This window comes from Cotesia glomerata, linkage group LG2 (genome assembly GCF_020080835.1).
Source record: "Cotesia glomerata isolate CgM1 linkage group LG2, MPM_Cglom_v2.3, whole genome shotgun sequence".
Classification (NCBI taxonomy): Eukaryota; Metazoa; Arthropoda; class Insecta; order Hymenoptera; family Braconidae; genus Cotesia; species Cotesia glomerata.
The window spans coordinates 11,899,284-11,922,224 of NC_058159.1; the positions used below are offsets into that span (position 1 = coordinate 11,899,284).

Below are 22,941 nucleotides of genomic sequence, written 5' to 3' on the forward strand. Positions count from 1 at the left end.
AGGCGGCTATATTGGTCATTGCGGGAGCTGCAGCCATCGACCTACTCGCGTTTGAGAGAGCGAAGCTCTATGATGCTAAAAACAGTGACGAAAACATGAAAGACGCAAGAACGAGGATAAAGGCGGAAACGCAACAAGAGTGGCAGGACCGATGGACATCGGGAGAGACGGACAGATGGACAGCATGCCTGATCCCAAACATCAATGTCTGGTTTTCTCGGGAATACGGTGTAACGTCCACGTTTTCCAAAATATAAATAACTAATTAGTCCCCGGCTCGAAATTTGCTCGCCGGAGTCCAGAGTCATAAACGGGGATCACATTATCAATAACAAAATATAAACAAAACACTTCATTTTAAATAAATCAAAAAAAAGGAAACCTCTTTATTGGCCTGATCATATTAATAAACGATATAATTAATATAAGCAAATTAAACAATATAAACAATACATTAGAACACTCTTTTCAACAAATATCAAAAACTTAAGTGATAATATGTACAAACTTTATGTCAATATTCGAACATAATCCGCACACACCGTTTGTTTTTCCGTTTTCGGTGCCACCTGGTGGCTAAACTCTGTCTACTACCTTTACAAAGTAGTATTCCTACCGACGGTTACACCCTAAATCGCGGACCTACTTTCCCCTAATCCCGTTCGGATGCTTGAAAAGCAACCCTTTCCGGCCCTACTTTCCCCTAATCCCGTTTGGGGGCTTGGAAAGCAACCCTTTCCGGCCCTACTTTCCCCTAATCCCGTTTGGGGGCTTGGAAAGCAACCCTTTCCGGCTCTACTTACCCCTAATCCCGTTCGGGTGCTTGGAAAGCAACCCTTCCCAGCTACGCGGTGGCCAAATTTCCCCCACATGGTCAAGTCAGCACTTTCATCCGGTCAGTTCACGATACTTACCTGGGCCTTGGTCAGACTCCAGCTAGAGTATCATCCTCTAGAATTACTTGGTGAAGAGTATTCGTCCGAGTAATTCTTCCGAGAAAGATCTGCTTGCCTTATCGAGCCAAATTTTGGCGTTTATCAGTTTTCCCCTAACTCTCGTGTAACGAACCGGAAGGGTCGTTTTAGACACCTGTCCGGTGTCCTCGAACTAGCATTCAAAAATAATTATGTATTATTTTAATCGTAACTTCCTTCATTTTCTATCCATTCGTTTCGTTAAATTCACAATTCTTTATTATTTTAATCGCAATTTCTTTCATTATATATCCATTCGTTGATTTTCCATACTAAATCTTGTTCGGAACTTAGAATAATTTGCCCAGTCTTTTAATTTCTTTTACAATTAATTCGCTCGGCTTCGTAATAATTTCTCACACGCTTAATTTCTTAATTTAATCATACCTTCGGTAACAATAATATAAAATTATTAACTAAATAAATACAATAATTAAATAATAATCGCCGCACTAATAACAATAATTGTTTCTATTAATATTTAAGTAATTAATAAAAAATAAACTAAAATACTCAAATACAAAAAGTAAAATCTGGGTCATAACGGAGAAACGGACTTTTTCTTGACCCAGCTATTGACGGGACATGGGCAGTTCAATGCCTAGCTTTTTAAGATGAGACTGCACAGCACGCCAACGTGCAAATACTGCCTAAACAAAATTGACAACGTCGAGCACACGTTCTTTGAGTGTGACCGGTGGAAGGACTACAAAAGCAGTACTGATGAAACTATTGGCACCACGCTCTCCCCTGAGATCTTAGTAACCTGCATGATCAAAAAAGAAGATAACTGGTAAGCTGTCGCAGCCTATGCGCAGCGTCCTTTAAAGGAAAAAATCGCAGAAAGAGACTAGTAACTAGGAGCAACCGTCGTGAGACGCAACACGGACTGGATTGTAGTAATGCTAACGCGGTCCCGATCCAGTCTTCCCCGTAATATCTATGGGGAAAGAGAGAGGAGGATGTTTAGTCGGTATTGTTGTCAATTATATTGACTTCCGAGTCCGACATACCCAGGACAAACATCTCGTCCTGATATACGTAAATGTATTTGACCTCCTCTATAAAAAAAAAAAACACACACACACGCACGCGCACAGACACGCACACACACACACACACACTCCAAAGAATACCAATATCAAAGAAGTTTTACTTCAATCGCGTGTGACAGTTATACGCACTCATTTTTTTTTTTTTTAAATCTATGTATATATAAGAGATTTCCACCTATATATTGACTCATCACGATATCTCTGAAACCATGAAGCGTAGAGACTTGAAATTTGGTAGGAATATTCCTTTCGCCGTGTAAAGGTCAGCTAAGAACGGATTTTACGAAATTCCACCTACAAGGGGGGTTGCGGGGGCGTTGACAATGGAAAATTCCCATTTTTAAACTATAGCTCCTATTGACTCCAAATTTGGCAGGAATCTCCTATATGTGATGTAGAAATGATCTAAGAGCGGATTTTATGACAATCTACTCCCAATATGGATTGCGGGGGTGGGCGTTAACAATGAAAATTTAAAATTTCCGAGCTATAGCTCCCAGAGAATCCTAATTTTGTATGAATTTTTTGTAAGTGATGTAAAAATAATTTATAAACGAATTCAACGATATCCTACTCCACAAAGGGTTGCGGGGGTGGCTGTTAATAATGAAAATTTTAAATTTCCGAGTTGTAGCTCCTATAGGCTCCAAATTTGGTAAGAATCTGCTCTATGTGATGTATAAATGATTCAAGAGTGGATTTAATGACAGCCTACTCCCAATACGGATTGTGGGGGTGGGTATTAAAAATGACAATTTTTAATTTTCAAGCTATAGCTCCTACAGACTCCAATTAGGTAGGAATTTTCTCTAAGAGATGTAGAAATAATATACGAACGAATTTTTAGATACCTCACAGGAGTTTGCGGGGGTGGATGTTAACAATTAAAATTTTTAATTTCCAAGCTATAGCTCTCATAGACTCCAAATTTAGTAAGAATCTTCTATGTGATGTAAAAATAATCTTAGAGCGGATTTTACGACAAATCACCCCCAATAAGGATTGCGGGGGTGGGTGTTGACAAAAAAAAATCTTAATTTCCAAAATATAGCTTCTAAATTCTATTTAGAAGTTCTAGAAATTCTATTTAGATCCCAAAAAATTCTACTTCCGATAGGGATTGCGGGGGTGGGTGTTCAAATCTAAAATTTTAATTTCCAAACTGTAACTCCTGCAGATTCTAAATTTGGTAGGAATATTCGTGTACGATGTCAAGTTCAGCTGAGAATGGATTTTCTCGAATTCTAACCCCAAAAGAGATGGTGGGGGCGTTAACAATGAAAATTTCTTATTTCCAATCGATAGTTGTTATAGACTCGAAGTTTTGTTGAAATCTTTTATTTATAATGTAGAAATTATCTCGAATAGGATCTTACGAAATTCATCCCCCACATAGAAGTGCGGGAGTAATAATTGTCAAAAAATTCATATTCTTTAAATACAGTTCCTACAAATATAAAATTTGATAGAATCTGAAGAGAAACAGGCAAATACCGGGATGGCCTCCAAGGTCAACGGATTTAAATATTTTTCTTTCTTAATAGTGATATTTTCTTACAACAATCGTCTCTTTGGCAGCGGCAAAAAAGTCGACTAAGAATTTTACATACATTTTTTTTTGCTGATCACATAACCGATAAATTGTTCTTATTACGGTATCGCGAAAATGTAACAGATTAAAAGCATTGCCTTTTCTAAACACATGAGATATAGAAAAAAAATTTAGCTACTCATTTTAAGAAAATTCGTAAAAAACAAGTACAAATAATTTTCTATGTATAATTGATGTTACGGAAGAAATTTTAATTAACAGCGAAATTCGTCACAATTTAAGCTGGGCAGATTTCAACTTCACTAATGAGACCTGCAATTACTTTAACTAAAACTTATAATGCTCATTTAAAATTTTTTTTCTTTGTGTCAATTAATATTCATTTTTGGAAGAAAGCCACGGGAATGTTATAGTGATTGCACATTGAAAGTTACAATGAATTTTAGCTAGAATAATCATGTGGACAAAATATACAGACCAATTTGATGGAATTTGGAATCTGTGCAAGTCAAAACAATCTTCCAATTAAATTTCAAATCTAGATCTAAAAATACAATTTTATAAAGCGCCCAGCGGAGCAGGCGGGTAACAGCTAGTAACTTATAAACGGCTTTATCGATCAACTTCAAAAACTGATCAGCTCTTAACATTGAAACACTACGTTAATGTCACAACTACCGCCGCTAATCCGGTCAAAATCGGTTGATTCGTTCGAGAGATATCGTGAACGAAACATTAGGAAAACGATTGACCCTGAAGGCCATTCCTGCAACTTTCCGCCAATTCTATACCTTAACGCTTGAAATTGCACTTATGATTTTTTTAGCTCTTCGAGCTCATAAATACACTTTGTGTATTATTTTAAGCTCTCCGAGCTCAATAAAATAGCTTTTGTATGCTTTTGAGCTCTTCGGGCTCAAAAGTTTGATAGAAGTTTGATAAAATACTATTTTTTGAATTTTCAAATCGCAATAACTTTTGAATTAATGAACCGATTTCCACGCGGTTGGTAGCATTCGACGCAGTTTTTTAAGATTCATAAAGAATCTTCGAGTTTAAACTAATAGAGCGGAAAATTTCGGGGTAATTCCGAAAAAACACTTTTCTCGGTTTTCTTTCGTCAACGATAACTCACGAACGAATCAATCGATTTCGACCAGACTTGCGGTGATCAACGTGTTTTTTCCATGTTACGAGCTGATTAGTTTTTGAAATTGATTGGTGAAGCCATTTAAAAGTTATTCCTAAAAACCACTTTTAAATAAATTTTTTTTTTTGTAGTTTTTTTGCGATTTCTCAAAATCTACTAGTACGAATTGTTCCATAGAATATTCAATGTCTAAGTTTGGTCAAGCTCTTTCAAATAGCACCAACCGCGATCAAATTGGTCAAGCCGTTCAAAAGTTATAGGAGCTTTACATACATCCACACACACACACACACACACACACACACACACACACACACACACACACACACACACACACACACACACACACACACACACACACACACACACACACACACACACACACACACACACACACACACACACACACACACACACACACACACACACACACACAATGCCCAACATCGGTGGCCCGAAGCAGACGAGGAGGTTATTGCTATCATCAGTAGTTACATCGGTCCTCACGTATGGGATATCCATTTGGTCCGACGCACTTGAGACCCAAGAATCATGGAGGAAAGCATGTCCGGTTTACCGACTGAGCGCGCTAAGAGTAGCCAGCGCCTTCCGAACAATATCAGAGGAAGCAGTGTGCGTCATTTCTGGAACTCTGCCGCTTAGAGTCTTAGCTAAAGAAAGACGGGCCCTTTACCATCGAAAGAGGTCAACTACACTGAGCGCTGAAGAACTAAGAACAGAAGAACGGCAGCACAGCATCTCGCGATGGCAACTTGAGTGGGACGCCGCAGCAAAAGGAAGATGGACACACCGCCTCATACCAAAGATCGACGTTTGGCTGAGCCGAAACCATGGTGAAGTCAACTATTACCTAACGCAGATGTTGTCAGGACATGGGTGCTTTCGAGAGTATCTGCACCGCTTTAAGCACGACGATTCTCCCGAGTGCCCGTCTTGTCCAGGGGTTATTGAGGACGCAAGGCACGTTTTCTTTGTGTGTCCACGTTTCGATCCTCAGCGTGAGGAGTTAGAGAGGATCCTGAACTGGAGAATCCAACCAGAGACAATAGTAGATGCAATGTTGTCGAATCAAACTGCTTGGAACGCTACAAGCACTTTTGCCACAGAAGTGCTTACAGAGCTGCGTTCCATTGAAAGAAAAAGAGCAAATGACAGAAACTAGAAGGAAGGAAAAATAACACCTTAGCCACCAGAAGGAATAGCGGTAGCTGGATCCTCCCCTCACGAAGTAATGCCTGACGGCGGTTTCCATGAGGGATTAGAGGAAAGAAGAAAAGGGGTTTAGGGTTTAGTGGGTAGGGGCGTTAGGGTCGAGTTTTAGTATGACACTGCGTCGAGTCGCCACATATCCAGGCCAAACAACTATGCCTGGAATCCGTAAGAAGGATTCCCCCCCCTAAGATAAAAAAAAAACACACACACACACACACACACACACACACACACACACACACACACACACACACACACACACACACACACACACACACACACACACACACACACACACATAGACAGACATACAGACACCATCGCGGGAATAGTCAGGGAAATTCCAAGGACCTCGAAACGTCGAGATTCGATGAAAACTCGATTTTCATTAAACGGGGTGGAAACAATAACTTCCCGATTTTTGAAAATCTTCGATTTTTTTAGCGGGAAGTTGTTACGTCCGGATGTTAATTACGTAACAATTATGACAGTTCCTTAAATTTGAGACTAATCACCGAAGATTATGTGTCTCGAGAAGCGGGAACCGCGCCTATACGTAACTGCACGCGGGATTCGACGCGACACAAGAAATCACGAAATTAGAGTAATTTTGGGGGATTTCGAAATAATTGTCGTATTGTCCTTGGAGTAGGTCAGGGCACGAGCGAATAAAAGGATAAACGAGGTTAAGATAAAATCAACGCAGAAAGAGGAACACTTATACCTGCTTGAAGGTCGAACCTGTGTGTCGTTGAGCTCTTGTCCAGGTACCTGGTGCCGAGTATTTTGGGGCTACTGGTCGAAAGGCAACTACTGGCTAGTAATTAGAGTGAACTATCGTAATAGGTGATCAGGGTTTCGTTCCAAATGAATAAATTTACAATTTTCGGGTGAATTGCGATTTTATTGAAATAAAAGAGTTAAAATTTAGTAACAATCACTGACTGGTTGACTGGTTGATAACTTATGTTAATTGAAATCTTTACTGGTCACTTGACTTTACAATATTAATGGTTTCGATAAGGAAGAACAAATTATGATGTTCAATGCCTTGGGAGTTACGTTAGGAGAATTAAAAAGATAGCAGACCATGGTACTCTAATGCGTTCATGAGTTTTCTTTCTATTATCCGGATGCCGAACGCGACTAGTTTGAATTCGTTTGTCTATATTTTAAATCACTATGGTTTTATGCCCGTGACTCAGCGCATTATTTTCTCAGCTGAGGCTTCTCGCGAGTGGTAACGATATGTATTGTAGCAGCTTATTTCCCTGCTTATCTCCACGAATAAATTCTTATCGTGGAACCTTTCTATTCCGATAGTGAAATCTCCCGTTTCCGAATAAAACCTTCGTGGTTCTAATGATAACGAACGCTGTGCCGAATATTTTTAGTCTTGTGTTTTTTTTTTGTTCTTAATCCCGGTTTAGTGATTGTTTATTTAGGCTACATGAGATACCGCGACGTACACTCACGTAAGTATTTTTGGGTTTTGAGATCTTTACTCTGATAAATGTTTCTTAGGCGATTGTCGAACCGTAATGATTTTTGAATTTCAACTAACAGATAACCGCACGCAGCTGTTCTGGAGTTATTTATTCGATAATTGAAATATATTTTTGTTTATATTATTTTATCGATCCGAAGAATTGTTTGAATAACTATTTTTGAACGTGAATTGATTACTTAAGCCGACAACTTGTCAACCAATATAATATAGAACATAAGAATAATGAACCGTTTCTGTCTTAGTACAATTAAATTAATTTATTACTCTCTAATTATTGATATTCATTTTATTAAAGCCGATGGCTTTTTTATTGAATTTGGGCACTCGGTAAATTCAATTAAATAAATATTTAATGTAAGAAAAATATCACGGACCGTAACACTGGTTACCGACTTCCCGATGAGTGCCACTCTGGCTTCCGCGGCTAGGGTTTTTATACTCGCAGATCTGCCGTGATACCATAGTGGCTGGTTACGTAACTAGACAAAGCGTTACCGCATTACATAATGCGCGATGAATACTTCCATATAAGGTCATATTCGGGAAGCTTGGCCGCTGATAATTATTTCTCTCGTAGATGCATACGCGATGAGGTCCTAGATAAGTAGTTATTTGCCGAGGTTTACAGGCGGCTTTTGGACAAACGAAAATGATTTTTCTCTTCGAGAATTTTTGTTAATGGGTAGTCGCAACTAAGACTATAAGCTCATCTCAAACCTCGTGCGAGTAAATATTCTTATCTATGTTTTTCTTTCGTCTTATGTAGGAACAAAAAAAATGATTTAAAAAAAAATTATTTATTCCGGGTTTAATGTTCATCGGTGGCCAGGTTGGTAACAGCGAAGGACAATAGATTCCCTGCGATATACGTTTTTTTAGGGCCCTCCCACAATAGTTATGGCGTCGCTAGAAATATTAGCATAATAGTTACGCCTTCCTATAGACTACTCCGGAGAGGAGGCTGAGGGGCCCCGGGTAGGCGGTTCTGGAGGGCACAGTGATACCATAGCTCGTAGTTTCTTCATTAATTAGTGGGCTTTTTGGTTAATTAACAATTCATCAAAGCGTTACGCGGGGCCGTAACAAAGTCAAAAATTAGGACGGTTGACCCTAAAGACCATGTCTGCAACTTCCCGCTCATTTTGAACCTCAAAGACTTGCGTTCCACCGAAAGAAGAAGAGCAAATATCAGAAGATAGAAGGAAGGTAGTTAACACCTCAGCCACCAGAAGGAAGAGCAGTAGCTAGTTCCTCCCCTCACGAAGTAATGCCTGACGGCGGTTCCAATGAGGGATTAGAGAAAAGAAGAAAAGGGGTTTAGGGTTTAGTGAGTAGGGGCGTTAGCGTCGAGTTTTAGTATAATGCTGCGTCGAGTCTTCACACATCCAGGTGAAACAGCTATGCCTAGAATCCGCAAAAAGGATTGCCCCCTCTGAATATAAAAAAAAAAAAAAAAAAAAAACACACCCACATCCATACATACATACATACATGCATACATACATACATACAGACATACAGACACCATCGCGGGAATAGTCAGGGAAGCTTCCTAGGACCTCGAAACGTCGAGATTCGATAAAAACTCGATTTTCGTAAAACGGGGTAAAAACAATAACTTCCCGATTTTTGAATATCTTTGATTTTCCTAGCGGGAAGTTGAAAATTAAAAAAAAAGTGTTTTTCATCTTACATAACTTTGACATTTATTTTCGGATCATATTTCATAAAATAAAATAATTATTAGAGCCCAAGAAACCACTTCGATTGCCACTGGCCCAGTCAAAATCGGTTAATTTGTTCGTGAGTTATCGTTGTTGAAAAAATTCGGAAAAAGTGAATTTTTCAAATTTATCCAAAATTTTCAGTAGGATTTTCAATGGGATTCGAAAAACTGCGTCGAATGCTATCAACTGCGTGAAAATCGGTCTATTCATTCCAAATTAATTGCCGTTTGAAAATTTAAAAAAGTTTGGAAAATCCAAAAGTGCACGCCTCATAACGCTCATTCATTTTTTAAGAAAAAATAAATTGTGTAACTGATAAAAAAAAGAAAATTATAATTAAGTAATTTCTTACAGAGTATTTTTTTTTTTAATATCAGCGCCCTTTTTTCTTGTTATATGTGCACGCAGTCTCAAAAAATCTAGCTTTATCAAGTGGCGCCATAGTTTTCACGTGACAAATAAGAAAAATTCGTTTGTCTTTGTACGGTTATATGGTAATAAATTTTAATAAAAATTCAATTAAAAAAAAAATACGTAAACTAGGCTACTGATATGAAATACGGACCCAGTTCATCGCATTCGTAAACTAATAAAAAAGGTCCGGTCTTGAAATATCAATTTGTTCGGGAGTAATCATTGGTACATCAAAAATGGGGTGACATCCGGACGTCCACGTAAAATTTTTTTCAAAACGTTTTTTTTTTCAAAATAGCAACATGAAATGATTTTAGAAAGTAAAAGATGGTTTAATTTAAGTGTTTTCTCCGTGTACACCTACTTATATTATTGTATAAGTGTAATATGGTTGTGATAGAGACATTTAAATCACAAAATTGCATGACCTTGACGAGTCGAGTATAAAGCACAACCTCACGCGCTTCGCGCTATGAGGCGTGCAATAGAGTCATATGGGACAAGTGTGCGCAGTGGATAAGAGTGCGCAATTCTATGTATTTAGGACTCAAATGAATTGGTTTGCGCACTCTTACCCACTGCGCACGCTTGCCCGACATGACTCTAATCGTGTTTTAAGAAATTCCTATCAGACTTTTGAGCTTGAAGAGCTCAAAAGCATGGAATAGCTAACTTTTTGAGCTTGGAGAGCTCAAAAAAACTCATAAATTATATCTTAGAGCTCAAAGAGCTCAAAAACGCCATAAGTGCAGTTTTCAGCGCTTAGGTATGGAATCAGTGGGAAATTGCAAGGTTGGCATTTAGGATCGACCGTTTTGCTAATTTTTTTTATTGAAAAATTTTCCCCTAGCGCTTAACTTGAATTCTTTATTTCAAGCTATAGCTTATAAATTTTGATGTGTTCGGTAAGTGTAGCTTTGTACATCCATGGGCCAGACGAACCCTTGTTATAGAACATATTTGGCTATATTAGAAATGTAAAATATTTTTCACCAGTCGTCAAAACCAATTGGATAATAGTGATTCTGAAATTATATATAAGTGAATCAACATGCAATTATTGTGCAGTAAAAAAATTTTTTTTGCCGTCATCCTTGGGGATTAATCACAGCTCCTACAGTACATTATTGAATGATTCGTAATTAAAAACTTGATCAAAAGCGTAGTCTTACAATCCAATACGATTATTTGTACGATTTCACTAAAATCTCTTTTCTGTTAAATATACATTTAATTGTTTCTCAACAGGTTTGTCATAGGCCAATACGTAACTGTCCATGGAGATGTTATATCACATGTGAATATTAGTCAAGTTATGGTAGAAGATGGTGGTGAATATTCTTGCACAGCTGAAAATCGAGCAGGGAAAGTCACACATGCAGCACGTCTGAATGTTTATGGTATGTACATTGAAGAATAAATTTACTTGCTATTAAAAGCGTAATTCACAAAAATCATAAAGTTATTGGTTTTACTCTAATTATTCGAAAATCGAATGCTCATTAGATCTCCATGTTTTAAGATCTTAAGAAGCTATTATGACTATTTTTACGAAGATGTCCTGATGTACGCACGCGCGCGCGCACGCACGTACACACGTGTGTGTGTGTGTGTGTGTGTGTATTTTGTAACCTTCCGCTTTGAAAATTAACAATTTTCATAAGTCGGAAGTTGTAAATTTCGGACCGATTTTTAGAATGAAAATTTTCATCAGATCTCCACGTTTTGAAATCCTACTCAGAAAAAAATAGGGGCTGCTACATGATACATTCCTATAATAGCAACATAATTTTTTCATGTGGCTGCCATATTATTTCCATGTTATAGCAACATGAAAATCCTCTTAGGATTGGCACGATTTTTTACAGTGAAAATGTTTTTGTTCGGATTTGTACTTAATGGAGTTACAAACATTTTTTACGCTTCTTTTAATCGGTGCATCAGAACCGTCAATTGATTCTTAGTCTTAAATAAATTGTTTCGTAACACTATACAGGGTAAAAGACCCCATTAATGGCAGGGACCCGATTACTGACACTTTCTTTGATTTTGGTACTTATTCAATTTATGAAATCATTAATTTCAATAATGAATATATTATTTCTAATCTTTAAGACCTTTAGATCAAAAAAATTTTTAATTTTTATTCCAAGTAGAACATTTTTGTACTGAAAAAAAAAGTGCCACTGATAGGGGTAAAAGGTGCCACAACTGGGGACTATTACCTTACTTATTTTTTTTTTTTTTTTATCAAAAGACAAGGTGCTATCAGAGGTAAAAAATCTTTGATTCTTATATAATCAACATGACACAGAAAAAAAAATTAACTTAAATCAAGCGAAAAATTCTTGAACCAAGAAAATAATTTTGAAAGGTTCGATTGTCTTGAATCAAGGCGAAAAATTTTTGAATCAAGTAAAATTTACATAATTAACTTACTTAACACTTTTGTAGAACGTTCAATTTTGAACAAAACCTATTGATCGTCGAGATTATTCCATGAAATGCCTCTGAATTGGAGAATTTTTAAGAAAAAAAAATTAGGAAAACGGTTGACCCTAAAAGCCATCCCTGCAACTTCCCGCTAATTCCATACTTAAGCGCTCAAAATTGCATATAATACGTTTTTGAGCTCTTCGGGCTCAAAAATATTATTTTTGTATCATTTTGAGCTCTCTCAACTCAAAAGTCTTATCAAAGTTCGATGAGACACGATTTTTTTAATTTTCAAACTGCTATAACTTTTGAATGAATCAACCGATTTCCACGAAGTTGGCGGCGATCGACGTAGTTTTTTGAGCTCTATAGAAAATTTAAAGCAAAAAAAATTGATCTGATAAAACATTTCGGAGTTATTACAAAAAAACACTTTGTTTGATTTTTTTCGACAACGATATCTCACGAACGCAACAACCGAATCTGACGCACTTGGTGGCAATCGATGCGTGTGTGTGTGTGTGTGTGTGTGTGTGTGTGTGTGTATGTGTGTGTGTGACCCGCTTATAACTTTTGAACAGCTCATCCGATTTTATCGTGGTTGGTGCCATTTGAAAGGGCTTGGCCAAAATTAGATTTTGAGTATAATTTTGACCGATTCAGATCAGTCGATTTTGAAATCTTAAAAAAACTAAGAAAAAAAATTAGGACGACGGTTGACCCTAAAGGCCATCCCTGCAACTTCCCGCTCATTTTGTACTTGAGCTCTCCGAGCTCAAAAAAATAGCTTTTGTATGCTTTTGAGCTCCTCGGGCTCAAAAGTTTGATAAAATACTATTTTTTGAGTTTTCAAATCGCAATAACTTTTGAATTAATGAACCGATTTCCACGCGGTTGGCAGCATTCGACGCAGTTTTTCAAGCCTCATAAAGAATCTTTGAGTATGAATTGATCCTACTCTTAATTTCGGAGTGATTCCAAAAAAACACTTTTTTCGGTTTTCTTTCGACAACGATAACTCACGAACGAATGAACCGATTTTGACCGGACTGACAGCAATCGACGTGGTTTTTTTATGTTAAGAACTGATTAGTTTTTGGGATTGATCGGTAAAGCCGTTGCAAGCCTTTTATAACTTTTGAACGGCTTGACCGATCAGACCAGTAGATTTTGAGAAATCTCAAAAAAACTACAAAAAAAAATTTTTTCAAATGTGGTTGTTTTTGGATAACTTTTAAACGGCTCCACCGATTGATTCTAAAAACTAATCAGCTTTAGACAATGAAAAACCACGTCGATTGCCACCAAGCTGGTCAAAATCGGTTGATTCGTTCGAGAGATATCGTGAACGCAAGAAAACCGAAAAAAGTGTTTCTTCGGAATTACTCTGAAATTTGTGGTTCGATCAATTAAAACCTGAAAATTTTTAATGAGGCTGATAAAACTGCGTCGAATGCCGCCAATTGCGTGAAAATCGGTTGATCCATTCAAAAGTTATTGTGGTTTGAAAATTAAAAAAATAGTGTTCTTTGAAACTTCTATTAGATTTTTGACTTGAAGAGCTCAGATGCATAGAAATACTATTTCTTTGAGCTCAGTGAATTTAAAATATCACAGAAATTATATTGGAGCTCAAAAATCTTAAAAACGTCATAAGTACAATGTTAAGCGCCCAGGTATGGAATTAGCGGGAAGTTGCAGGGATGGCCTTCAGAGTGAACCGTTTTTCTGATTTTTTCGACAACGATAACTCACGAATCAATCAACCGATTTTCACGTTCTTGGTGGCGATCGATGTGGTTTTTTTGGATTTAATAATTATTTGATTTCATCAAAAACGATCCAAAGAGAAATGTCGAACTTGTGTGAAAAAAAAACATTATTTTTCGAAATTTTTCGTTTTCGATAACTCTTGAACAAATCAACCGATTTTGACGGGACTGGTGGCAATCGACGTGGTTTGTCAAACTTAAGAGCAAATCAATTTTTGGAATTGATCGGTGGTGCCGTTTAGAAGTTATTCCAAAAAAAACGATTTTTTGAAAATTTTATAACTGACATAAGTCGGGAGGGCGCAAAATATCAAACCAAAAATTGTTTTATCTTCAGAGGTATTGTCAATGACCTCTCATTTTATATTAATTTTAAAGAAATTCGATGTTAGCGTTACATCTCAGGTTTAGGTTAAGTAATTTGTTAATTTAAAATTTACAATTACTTTTGGTTTATATCGAGTCATTTATTTTTTTTGGAGTCGTACCGCTTTGCGTAGCGCTGCGACTCACTTAAGTTGGGAGGTGTTATGTTCTCGCAAATTTTAAATTTATTTTAAAATTAATAAATTATTATTTAAATCTATTTATTATTATCCGAGGTATTTCGTAACGGAAATACCTCGAGATAAGAGATTTCTGGAACGTCAACGCAGCCCAGTAGCCTAAACAGTCTACGTTGTGGGATTTGGACTGCGTTGATGTTCACATAGGGTAACCTGAGATGCCGCGTTGCTAAAAATCATTATAAAATCTCTTTGTAATAATCATTCATATACATTCTGTCTTCAGAATTCATCTGAAGCAGTCAGTCCTCGGACTTAGCAGAGGAGCAATCTCTGCTGGACTGAGGCTGAATCTGCCTAATACTTATTAATAAATCTATATTTAATTATCAATCGATTAATATGGATTTTTATTAAAACCTTATTCCCCAGGGTGTAAGCGCTTTTATTAGCTGTTTTCCACCCTGGTGATATCGCCTAAAGCGCTAGTCAGCGTTTAGGCACTATATCCACATCCTATTTGAGGGCAGGTTAATTGAAAGTAACATAAAACATGTAAAATTTTAATTTTAAAAGTGACTTCGTAGAGTAAACCAGTGACACGACCCACCTGGAGTCTATTGACATCCTAACGAGGTCGAAATCTGGACTTAAATAATTTTCAATTAAATAACCCAAAATTTGGGAACGTAACATTTATTTTTGAGATTTTTCAAAATTTCGCGAATCGAATCAATTAAAATTTTTACGAAATTTAATGGCAATGATACTCTTTGGATCGCCACCCATTTTGATCCGATCGGTTGAGCCGTTCAAAAGTTATAAGAAGTTTACATACACACACACACACACACACACACACACACACACACACACACACACACACACACACACACACACACACACACACACACACACACACACACACACACACACACACACATACACATACACAACATACACACACACAGACGTACAGACATCATCGTAAAAATAGTCAGGAAAGCTTCTTGGGGCTTCAAAACGTCGATATCTGTTGAAACCTCGATTTTTGCAAAACGGGGTAAAGCCAATAACTTCCCAATTTTTCGAAAATCATTGATTTTCTTAGCGAGAAATTACAAATTATTTACTTAATAATTATTATCCAATTTTAACATAATTTCATTGTTCATTAAATATTTGTGGTATAGTAATGTCAACGAACCAATTAAATGCCGTAAATAGTCTTACGATCGTCATTTTGACGATCTGTCGTGAGGAAACGCTGTATAGCTTACCTATATAATAATCTTTTAGAAGGCTTTCACAAGACTGCTGTAAAGTGCAATAATTGCTAGCGTCAAATTCTATCTATGGATCTGGCTACAGATACTTGTGACAAATTCGAATTGCAAGCATCTGCTACAAATTTCTGGTGCAAAAAATGCGCCAGAAACCAACAAAGTACGAGACCATGAGCAAGTTATACACATTCTTTGAGTTAGTTTTTTGCTACACGATTTTGTACAAGATACATACGTAGATGGAGACGCTAGAAACTAAGGGTTGTACACAAAGCTCTGCGACAGCAATCTTGCTCAAATACGTGTACCTTGGGAAATTGACTTTACAGCGTATCACCAAGAAAGATCATTATACAGCGTATAGCCAGAATAGCAATATTTATTCTGACAATATTTTTTTCTCCATCTGACGTTTAAACGTTACAACTGAAAATGACGTATCTACTTATTTTACTCCAGGTTTACCATACATCAGAACTATTCCAAAAGTAACAGCAGTTGCAGGAGAGACATTACGTTTAAAATGTCCAGTTGCTGGATACCCAATAGAAGAAATAAAATGGGAACGAAGTGGACGTGAATTACCGGACAATCTTCGGCAAAAAGTTCTACCTGATGGCACTTTGGTGGTATCAAGTGTACAGAAAGAATCAGACACTGGAACTTATACTTGTTGGGCTAGAAATAAGCAAGGACATAGCGCTAGAAGATCTGGAGATATCACAGTAATAGGTAAGGCGTCGTAATTATATTTGACCCTACTTATTGAGATTTCACAGGACAGCAATTTGGAATTTCCATCAGGGATCAAAACTTTACTGGGAAGCAGTAATGAGTTTATTTTGAAATTTATAAATCAGAAATATAATTATTTTTTAGGAATCCAAAATCAAGAGGTCAAATTATCTGTTGATGATCAGTAATATAACATCTTTACTGCTCAATCGTTAATCTTGTTGCTTTTCAGTTCCCCCGAAAATTAGTCCATTTACGGCAGATCGTGATCTTCACCTTGGAGAACGCACCAGCTTTACTTGTTCAGTCACAAGAGGCGATCAGCCAGTGAGAATCAGCTGGTTGAAAGATGGCCGCCCTTTAGGACCCTCTGAACGGGTGTCCATCACCAATGTTGATCAGTTTAATAGCATACTGATGATTGAAAGTTTATCTCCAGATCATAATGGGAATTATTCCTGTGTTGCTTCTAATCCAGCTGCAGAGATATCACATATGCAGCAACTTGTGGTTCATGGTAATCCTCCCTCTAGGCCCCGAGATTAGCCTACGGACGCCCTGACCGCCCGTTTGTGAGAGAGCGTGCTTGATGCGTATTTTTTCTACCATTTTCCGAAATTTATCTGAAACCACTGACCAAACCTAGTCACTGAATTAAAAACAACCATTTTTAAATATTGATTGAAATATAAATGTATTCATATATTTTTGATCAGTGGAATGAGCACCGAGTGTAAAGTGAAAAAGTTTGGAAAATCCAAAAGAGCACGCCTCATAACGCTCATTCATTTTTTAAGAAAAAAATTAATTGTGTAATTGATTTAAAAAAAAATTATAATTAAGTAATTTCTTACAGAGTATTTTTTATTTTTTTTTTTAAATATCGGCGCCTTTTTTTCTGTCATATGCGCTCGCAGTTTAAAAAAATCTAGCTTGATCAAGTGGTGCCATAGTTTTCACGTGACAAATAAGAAAAGTTCGTTTGGCTTTGTACGGTTGAAGTGAATTTTAATAAAAATTCAATTAAAAAAAAAATACGTAAACTAGGCCACTGATATGAAATACGGACCCATTTAATCGAATTCTTAAACTAATAAAAAAAGTCCGATCTTGAAATATCAATTGGGGTGACATCCGGACGTCCACATAAAATTTTTTTCAAAATGTTTTTTTTTTTTTCAAAATAGCAACATGAAATGATTTTAGAAAGTAAAAGATGGTTTAATTTAAGTATTTTTTCGGTGTACATCTACTTATATCATTGTATAAGTGTAATATGGTTGTGATAGAGGCATTTAAAGATCACAAAATTGCTTGACCTTGACGCGTCGAGTATATAGCACAACCTCACGTGCTTCGCGCTATGAGGCGTGCAATTGGAAAAATATCGTTAAACAATGAGGCTCTGATATTCAGATTTTCCTATTGCACGAGACCTATCATAAAAGTTTCTGTATTCCCTTAAAAAAAAAAAATTCTTACTTCTTATTGATTAGACACAATGTCTTTACTTTTTACTTTTGCAGTAAAAGATATAGGTTGCATGCGCTAAATCTTCTGATTTCTTAATAGCTAATAGAATACATATCTATTGAATTTTAATCAATTACTTAAAGTCATTGTCGATAATCAAGAAGTCACATGAATGCCGCGATAAAATGCACGCTGAAGCGTCGAATGTATGATGTTATAATTTGAATGAATGCGATAAAAAATATATATATAAATATATTTTGTTATTTAAATGTAAATGAAGGGCGGCAGGTGCATATCCATAGTGGGGCCAGCCTTTCACGTTATATCTGTCTCTTCTCTCAGTTACTACGTTATTGCCTTTATACTGTACATATATATTTATAAATATTATAATTATAAATATTTTTTATTCTGTAAGTACATGTACGTACTACTATCCCATAATGCATATACCTAATATATCTACATATATATAAATCTATTATTTTTCTATTAGATCGAAAGGTGTAAAATTAGAGATTTAACTGCTGATTTCTTCCAAAAGTAGTTAAAAAAAAAATGGTACTTGTGAATTTTTTGTGATATAAGAAATTTGTTTTACTCTGGAAATTTCCATAAATAATTTAAGCCCGAGAATACTTTAAAAATACATTATATTTGAATAAAATCATATAATGTTAGCATTCAAATCCGGTATTTCTGAATTTTTTAATCTTTTAAAACCTTTTAAACCTTTTTTTTTTTTTTTTTCATTCTATTTTTGAATAACGAGCCAGTAGTCCGATCTCTGATCCATATCTGCACCATCTGATTTTAAAGTGATAGACTAGCACATTTATATGTATGTACATATATATATATATATATATATATATATATATATATATATATATATATATATATATATATATTAGGGTGTGCCAAAAAAATCGGATATTTTTTTTTTTCACTTTCCGCTCAAAATATCGTAGAAGATGTCGAAACAAAAGGCCTGTCCAAAGGAGAGTTCTTAATTTTAATTTTAAGAGGTCCTCTATCGATTCTGAAGTTGTTCCCATTTAAATAACATGGAAAAAAAATTTTGTTTTTATTTTCACTGCCGCAACGTCTGAAGATTTCATTTTTTCATAAAATAAACTATTAGACCTCATTTGGGATTAAATTTTGAACAAAAAATTTCATTGGGTCATATTGCTACCATCGAAGCCTGACTTTTTATAAAGCTTTACAGTATAAATTTTCCCCAAATTTCGTGTTTTTCGTAATTTTTAGCTAAACTATCTAAGATAGAACAAAAAATCAAATGACAATTTTATAGTCCATTTGACGTACTACAAAAAACATCCAGATAAATTTTTTGTATCATCAATATTTTCAAAGTTACAGACCAACAAAATCCTATATTTCTAATTTTTAGCTTTGTTCAAGAGAACCATCGATAAAAATACAAAAAATTTTGTTCTTATTTTTTAGTACATCAAATTTGCTACAAAATTGGATAAGAAAGATTCGTTATCTCCGCAATAACTCAGAGTAACAAGCCTGATAAGTCATATTTTCATAATTTTTCAACTATATTTTCTAAATTATTGACGATAAATGACAAATTTCAATTAAAAATTCAAAGAATATTTAATTCTCTAAAAAGTTAGCCTAGATTAATTTTTTACATTATAACTTGCTTAATAAGTCAACAAATATTATTGTTATTTATTTCGTTTTTGGTCTATTGAGGTTATTTAACCAATCCTCAAGACAACCCTGATTAAGTAAACATATTGAAAATGATTTGACACATTCCACTCCCACAAGATATATTATTAAAAATAAGTATATTGAATGATTAACAAGTATTCGATATAATCAAACATCAAATTCTTTCTAGTACTTTGTAATCCTTTCCTGTTTCAAACGATCTTCTATTTTTCGAACTGAAAAACATGCTAAATTCTATATTGAGTTAGAAGAGCGTTTTAATGTTCCAATAATAAAATTTTTGAAGGCTTTTAATCATAATCTACAGCAGAAAGTTTTAGGGATAGTCTGCAGGATCAACTGAATTTTCGGATAAATGGTTAAGAATTAAATACACCCCTGGCAGATTCATGATCACGATAAAATGATCGTGAAACGACGGTGAATGTACCGTGAAATCACAGTGTCGACAAATGATCGTCGAACGACCGTCACTTGACTATCGAACGGCCATCGTTACTTGACTATCGAACGGCCATACTTCACTCTTGGAAAAACCAAATTTTTACTTGACCTCCGATTTTTTATCTGAGTAAAAATCGTAAATCATCGATCGATCGTCTGTCATTTAACAGTTATTTGAAAACATATAAATTGTCAAAAAACCGTAACTCGGTGGTGGATGCACAGTATTCTGTATTCTGTAAGTGAAACGAGCGTATAATGTCGGTAAGTCAGGAACAAATGTTGTATTTTTTTCATAGTCTTATATGAAAAACCATAATAATTTTTGTTTATGAAAAATATAATAATATTGTTTTGTTTTTTTTTTTTTTAATCGTTAGATATTTTATTCAACAATTAATTAATTAATAAATTATAATTTATTTTCAACTTAACTTTAAATATTTTCTGCACGTCTAATATTTTTACCGTAATTCCAAAATTAGAATCCATTATTAAAGATTTGAGTTTTTTTTTTTTTTTTTTTTAGAGACGAAAACTTTAATTTCAAAATTACGGAAAAATTGTTTGTTATCAAGAAAAATTATTATGAGATATTTTTTTTTAACAATTTCTTTTTCAGATCTTTTTTTATACAGATAATAATTTCACCGTAATTTCGAAATCAAGATTTTCGTAATCATCAAAAATTTGAATCATTTATTACGATTATTATTTTGAAGTCATGGAAAAAATATAAATTTATTTAAGCTATTTTTATCTGTACAATGAAAAAAAATGACTTGGTTTTGACACTTTATGAGGTGATTTAATCGTTTCGAACAGTGTCTCAGATAGACGAACTGGTAAAGTCTCGGGCGCGCAACTAGATGAGTCGGGTTCGAGCCCCGGTCTGTCCGAAATATTTTTTTTTATTTTATTGTCCGTGACAGTAGCGTAAAATTATCGTATTTCGACAGTATATTGAGCGTACAGTGTCGGTCATAACGTCGTAGATTCACTTGCGTATGCACCGTATATATTCGATAAATTTATAGTAGACATCGTTCACAACGGTATCCAATGCTGACTGACAAACCACTCGGTAAAAACGAACTTTATACGGTGAAACGACCGTGAAACAACCTTCGATTGACCGTGCTTTCACCGTGTCGCCGAAACCGCCAGGGACAGTATAAAAAACAAATTCGAGGAGCAACTAGTTTCAACAGAATGCATAAGAATAAGAAAAGGTATTTTTGAAAAATTAAGCCCTTATTGAAGTAATTTACTACAAGTAAATAGTTGTTATTTATAAAACTATATTTAGATTCACACTAATAAATCGGATAATGCCGGCATAAATTACAAGTTTTCTATATAAAAACCAGATCTATTATATTTCCAGACATTTAAACGTATTTGGTTTGTAACTTAGTAATGTAGTAACTCTTAGTAACGTTAGGAAATTTTTTCCTATGCTCTTCAACAACTTGCAATAAATATTGCCTTTGTTCTTCACTCCTGGTCAAACAGTTGTTGTACTCCTGTTGAATTAATGTTAATTAAAGTTGAATTAATGCTACGCCTCGTTCAGCAAGATCATTAATCACTTGTAAGTCAGACAGCACTGACTTACAGTGTAAATAATTTTGATCAGATGTCCAGAGATCTGGGTTCTTGTTTCGCACTTTCATTGCAGCTACGGTTTGCCTTTTAATTTGTAAGAATACACTGTCATCAAATAACGCTAAGCCGACTAACTCCTCGGATAAGTACCATAAATGTCTTAATAATGTCGAGCTTGCTGCGTCAGAAATTTTTTTATGAACAGAACGGTATTGATATAAATTTTTAACCATATTCAAATCTTGATTAGGTGACTTTATCGCAAAAGGTGCTTGAAACCATGAAATGACATAAAATTCGACGAGGAATAAGCAGACATATCTTAGTCCATTTACCTCAGTGGAATTCATTTGAAACTGTTTTCGAAACATAAACAGTTTCAAAGCGTACAGAGCTTTTGACATCCATCTGGAATGGTGGTTGGGTCCTGGAGCTTTAAAGCTTATTCCATTTTTTGGAGAACCGCCTCAAAATATCAACACCAATTCTAAAAACTCTTTATAATCGTCTCGGTCATGCTTTTCCTGAAATATAAAATTTGTAATTGAATTTTGAGGATCTAAATCAAGATTTGTGACTAATCAATAAATTAACCGCAATTATCATTTAGAATTTGAAGAAAATACTATGATAAGGTTTTAAATGAGTACTATGCGAATAACGCTACTAAGTCAGAAAATTGGGAGAGTAAAATAATTTCCAATTTTTTATAGTGAGTTCTGAAAGGATGTAACTTTATTGAAAGCTACTATTTTGAGATGAAATAAAGCATTTTAACTCTTAAATTCTCTACTAATAAAAATGGGACACAGAATTTTTTCACAGGTTTTCCTTTCAGCTCGATCAGAACTAATATTAATCAAAATAATTTTTAAAATTTGTTAATTTTCAAATCTATTTCTAAAAGAGGTTCATTTGACCAGAAAATGTAGACGAGAATTTTGACAATGAAAAGAAAAATTTGATAAGATAATAATAGTGCTCGATAAACAATTACGATTGTTATAGAATATTTTTTAGTTGGTATATGATCGTCGGTGTTTTTGTGTTTGAGTTCATTATTGCAAAACCATAAAGTACTCTCCAAAATAACCAAAACGATGACCTTCTTAAAACTAATGTACAAATATCAATAATTAGAAAAAATGATTATAATTTAAATACCTGTAGTCGATCAATAATGAAACTTATTATTTCATTTTTTTTTTTTTTTCGTGAATTCTTTCATTTATAATTGAATCCTGAATACCAGTTTCAAATTTTGTTTTGTCTATGTTTTTCCAATTATTTTGGAATCGTACAAAAACTGCTACATTAGGATAACTTACTCCTCGCCAAACAACTTCG

General features: G+C 35.1%; 1 protein-coding gene across 1 annotated transcript in view; it reads left to right on the forward strand.

Moving 5' to 3' along the window:
• The window catches only part of LOC123258725 (Down syndrome cell adhesion molecule-like protein Dscam2), a gene marked incomplete in the record, with an annotated part of 496,366 nt that overhangs the window by 326,052 nt on the left and 147,373 nt on the right, over positions 1 to 22,941 (forward strand). Inside the window, 3 exon segments of the mRNA XM_044718910.1 lie at positions 10,864 to 11,015; positions 16,075 to 16,347; positions 16,583 to 16,867. Coding sequence (XP_044574845.1) covers positions 10,864 to 11,015; positions 16,075 to 16,347; positions 16,583 to 16,867 — 710 coding nt within the window.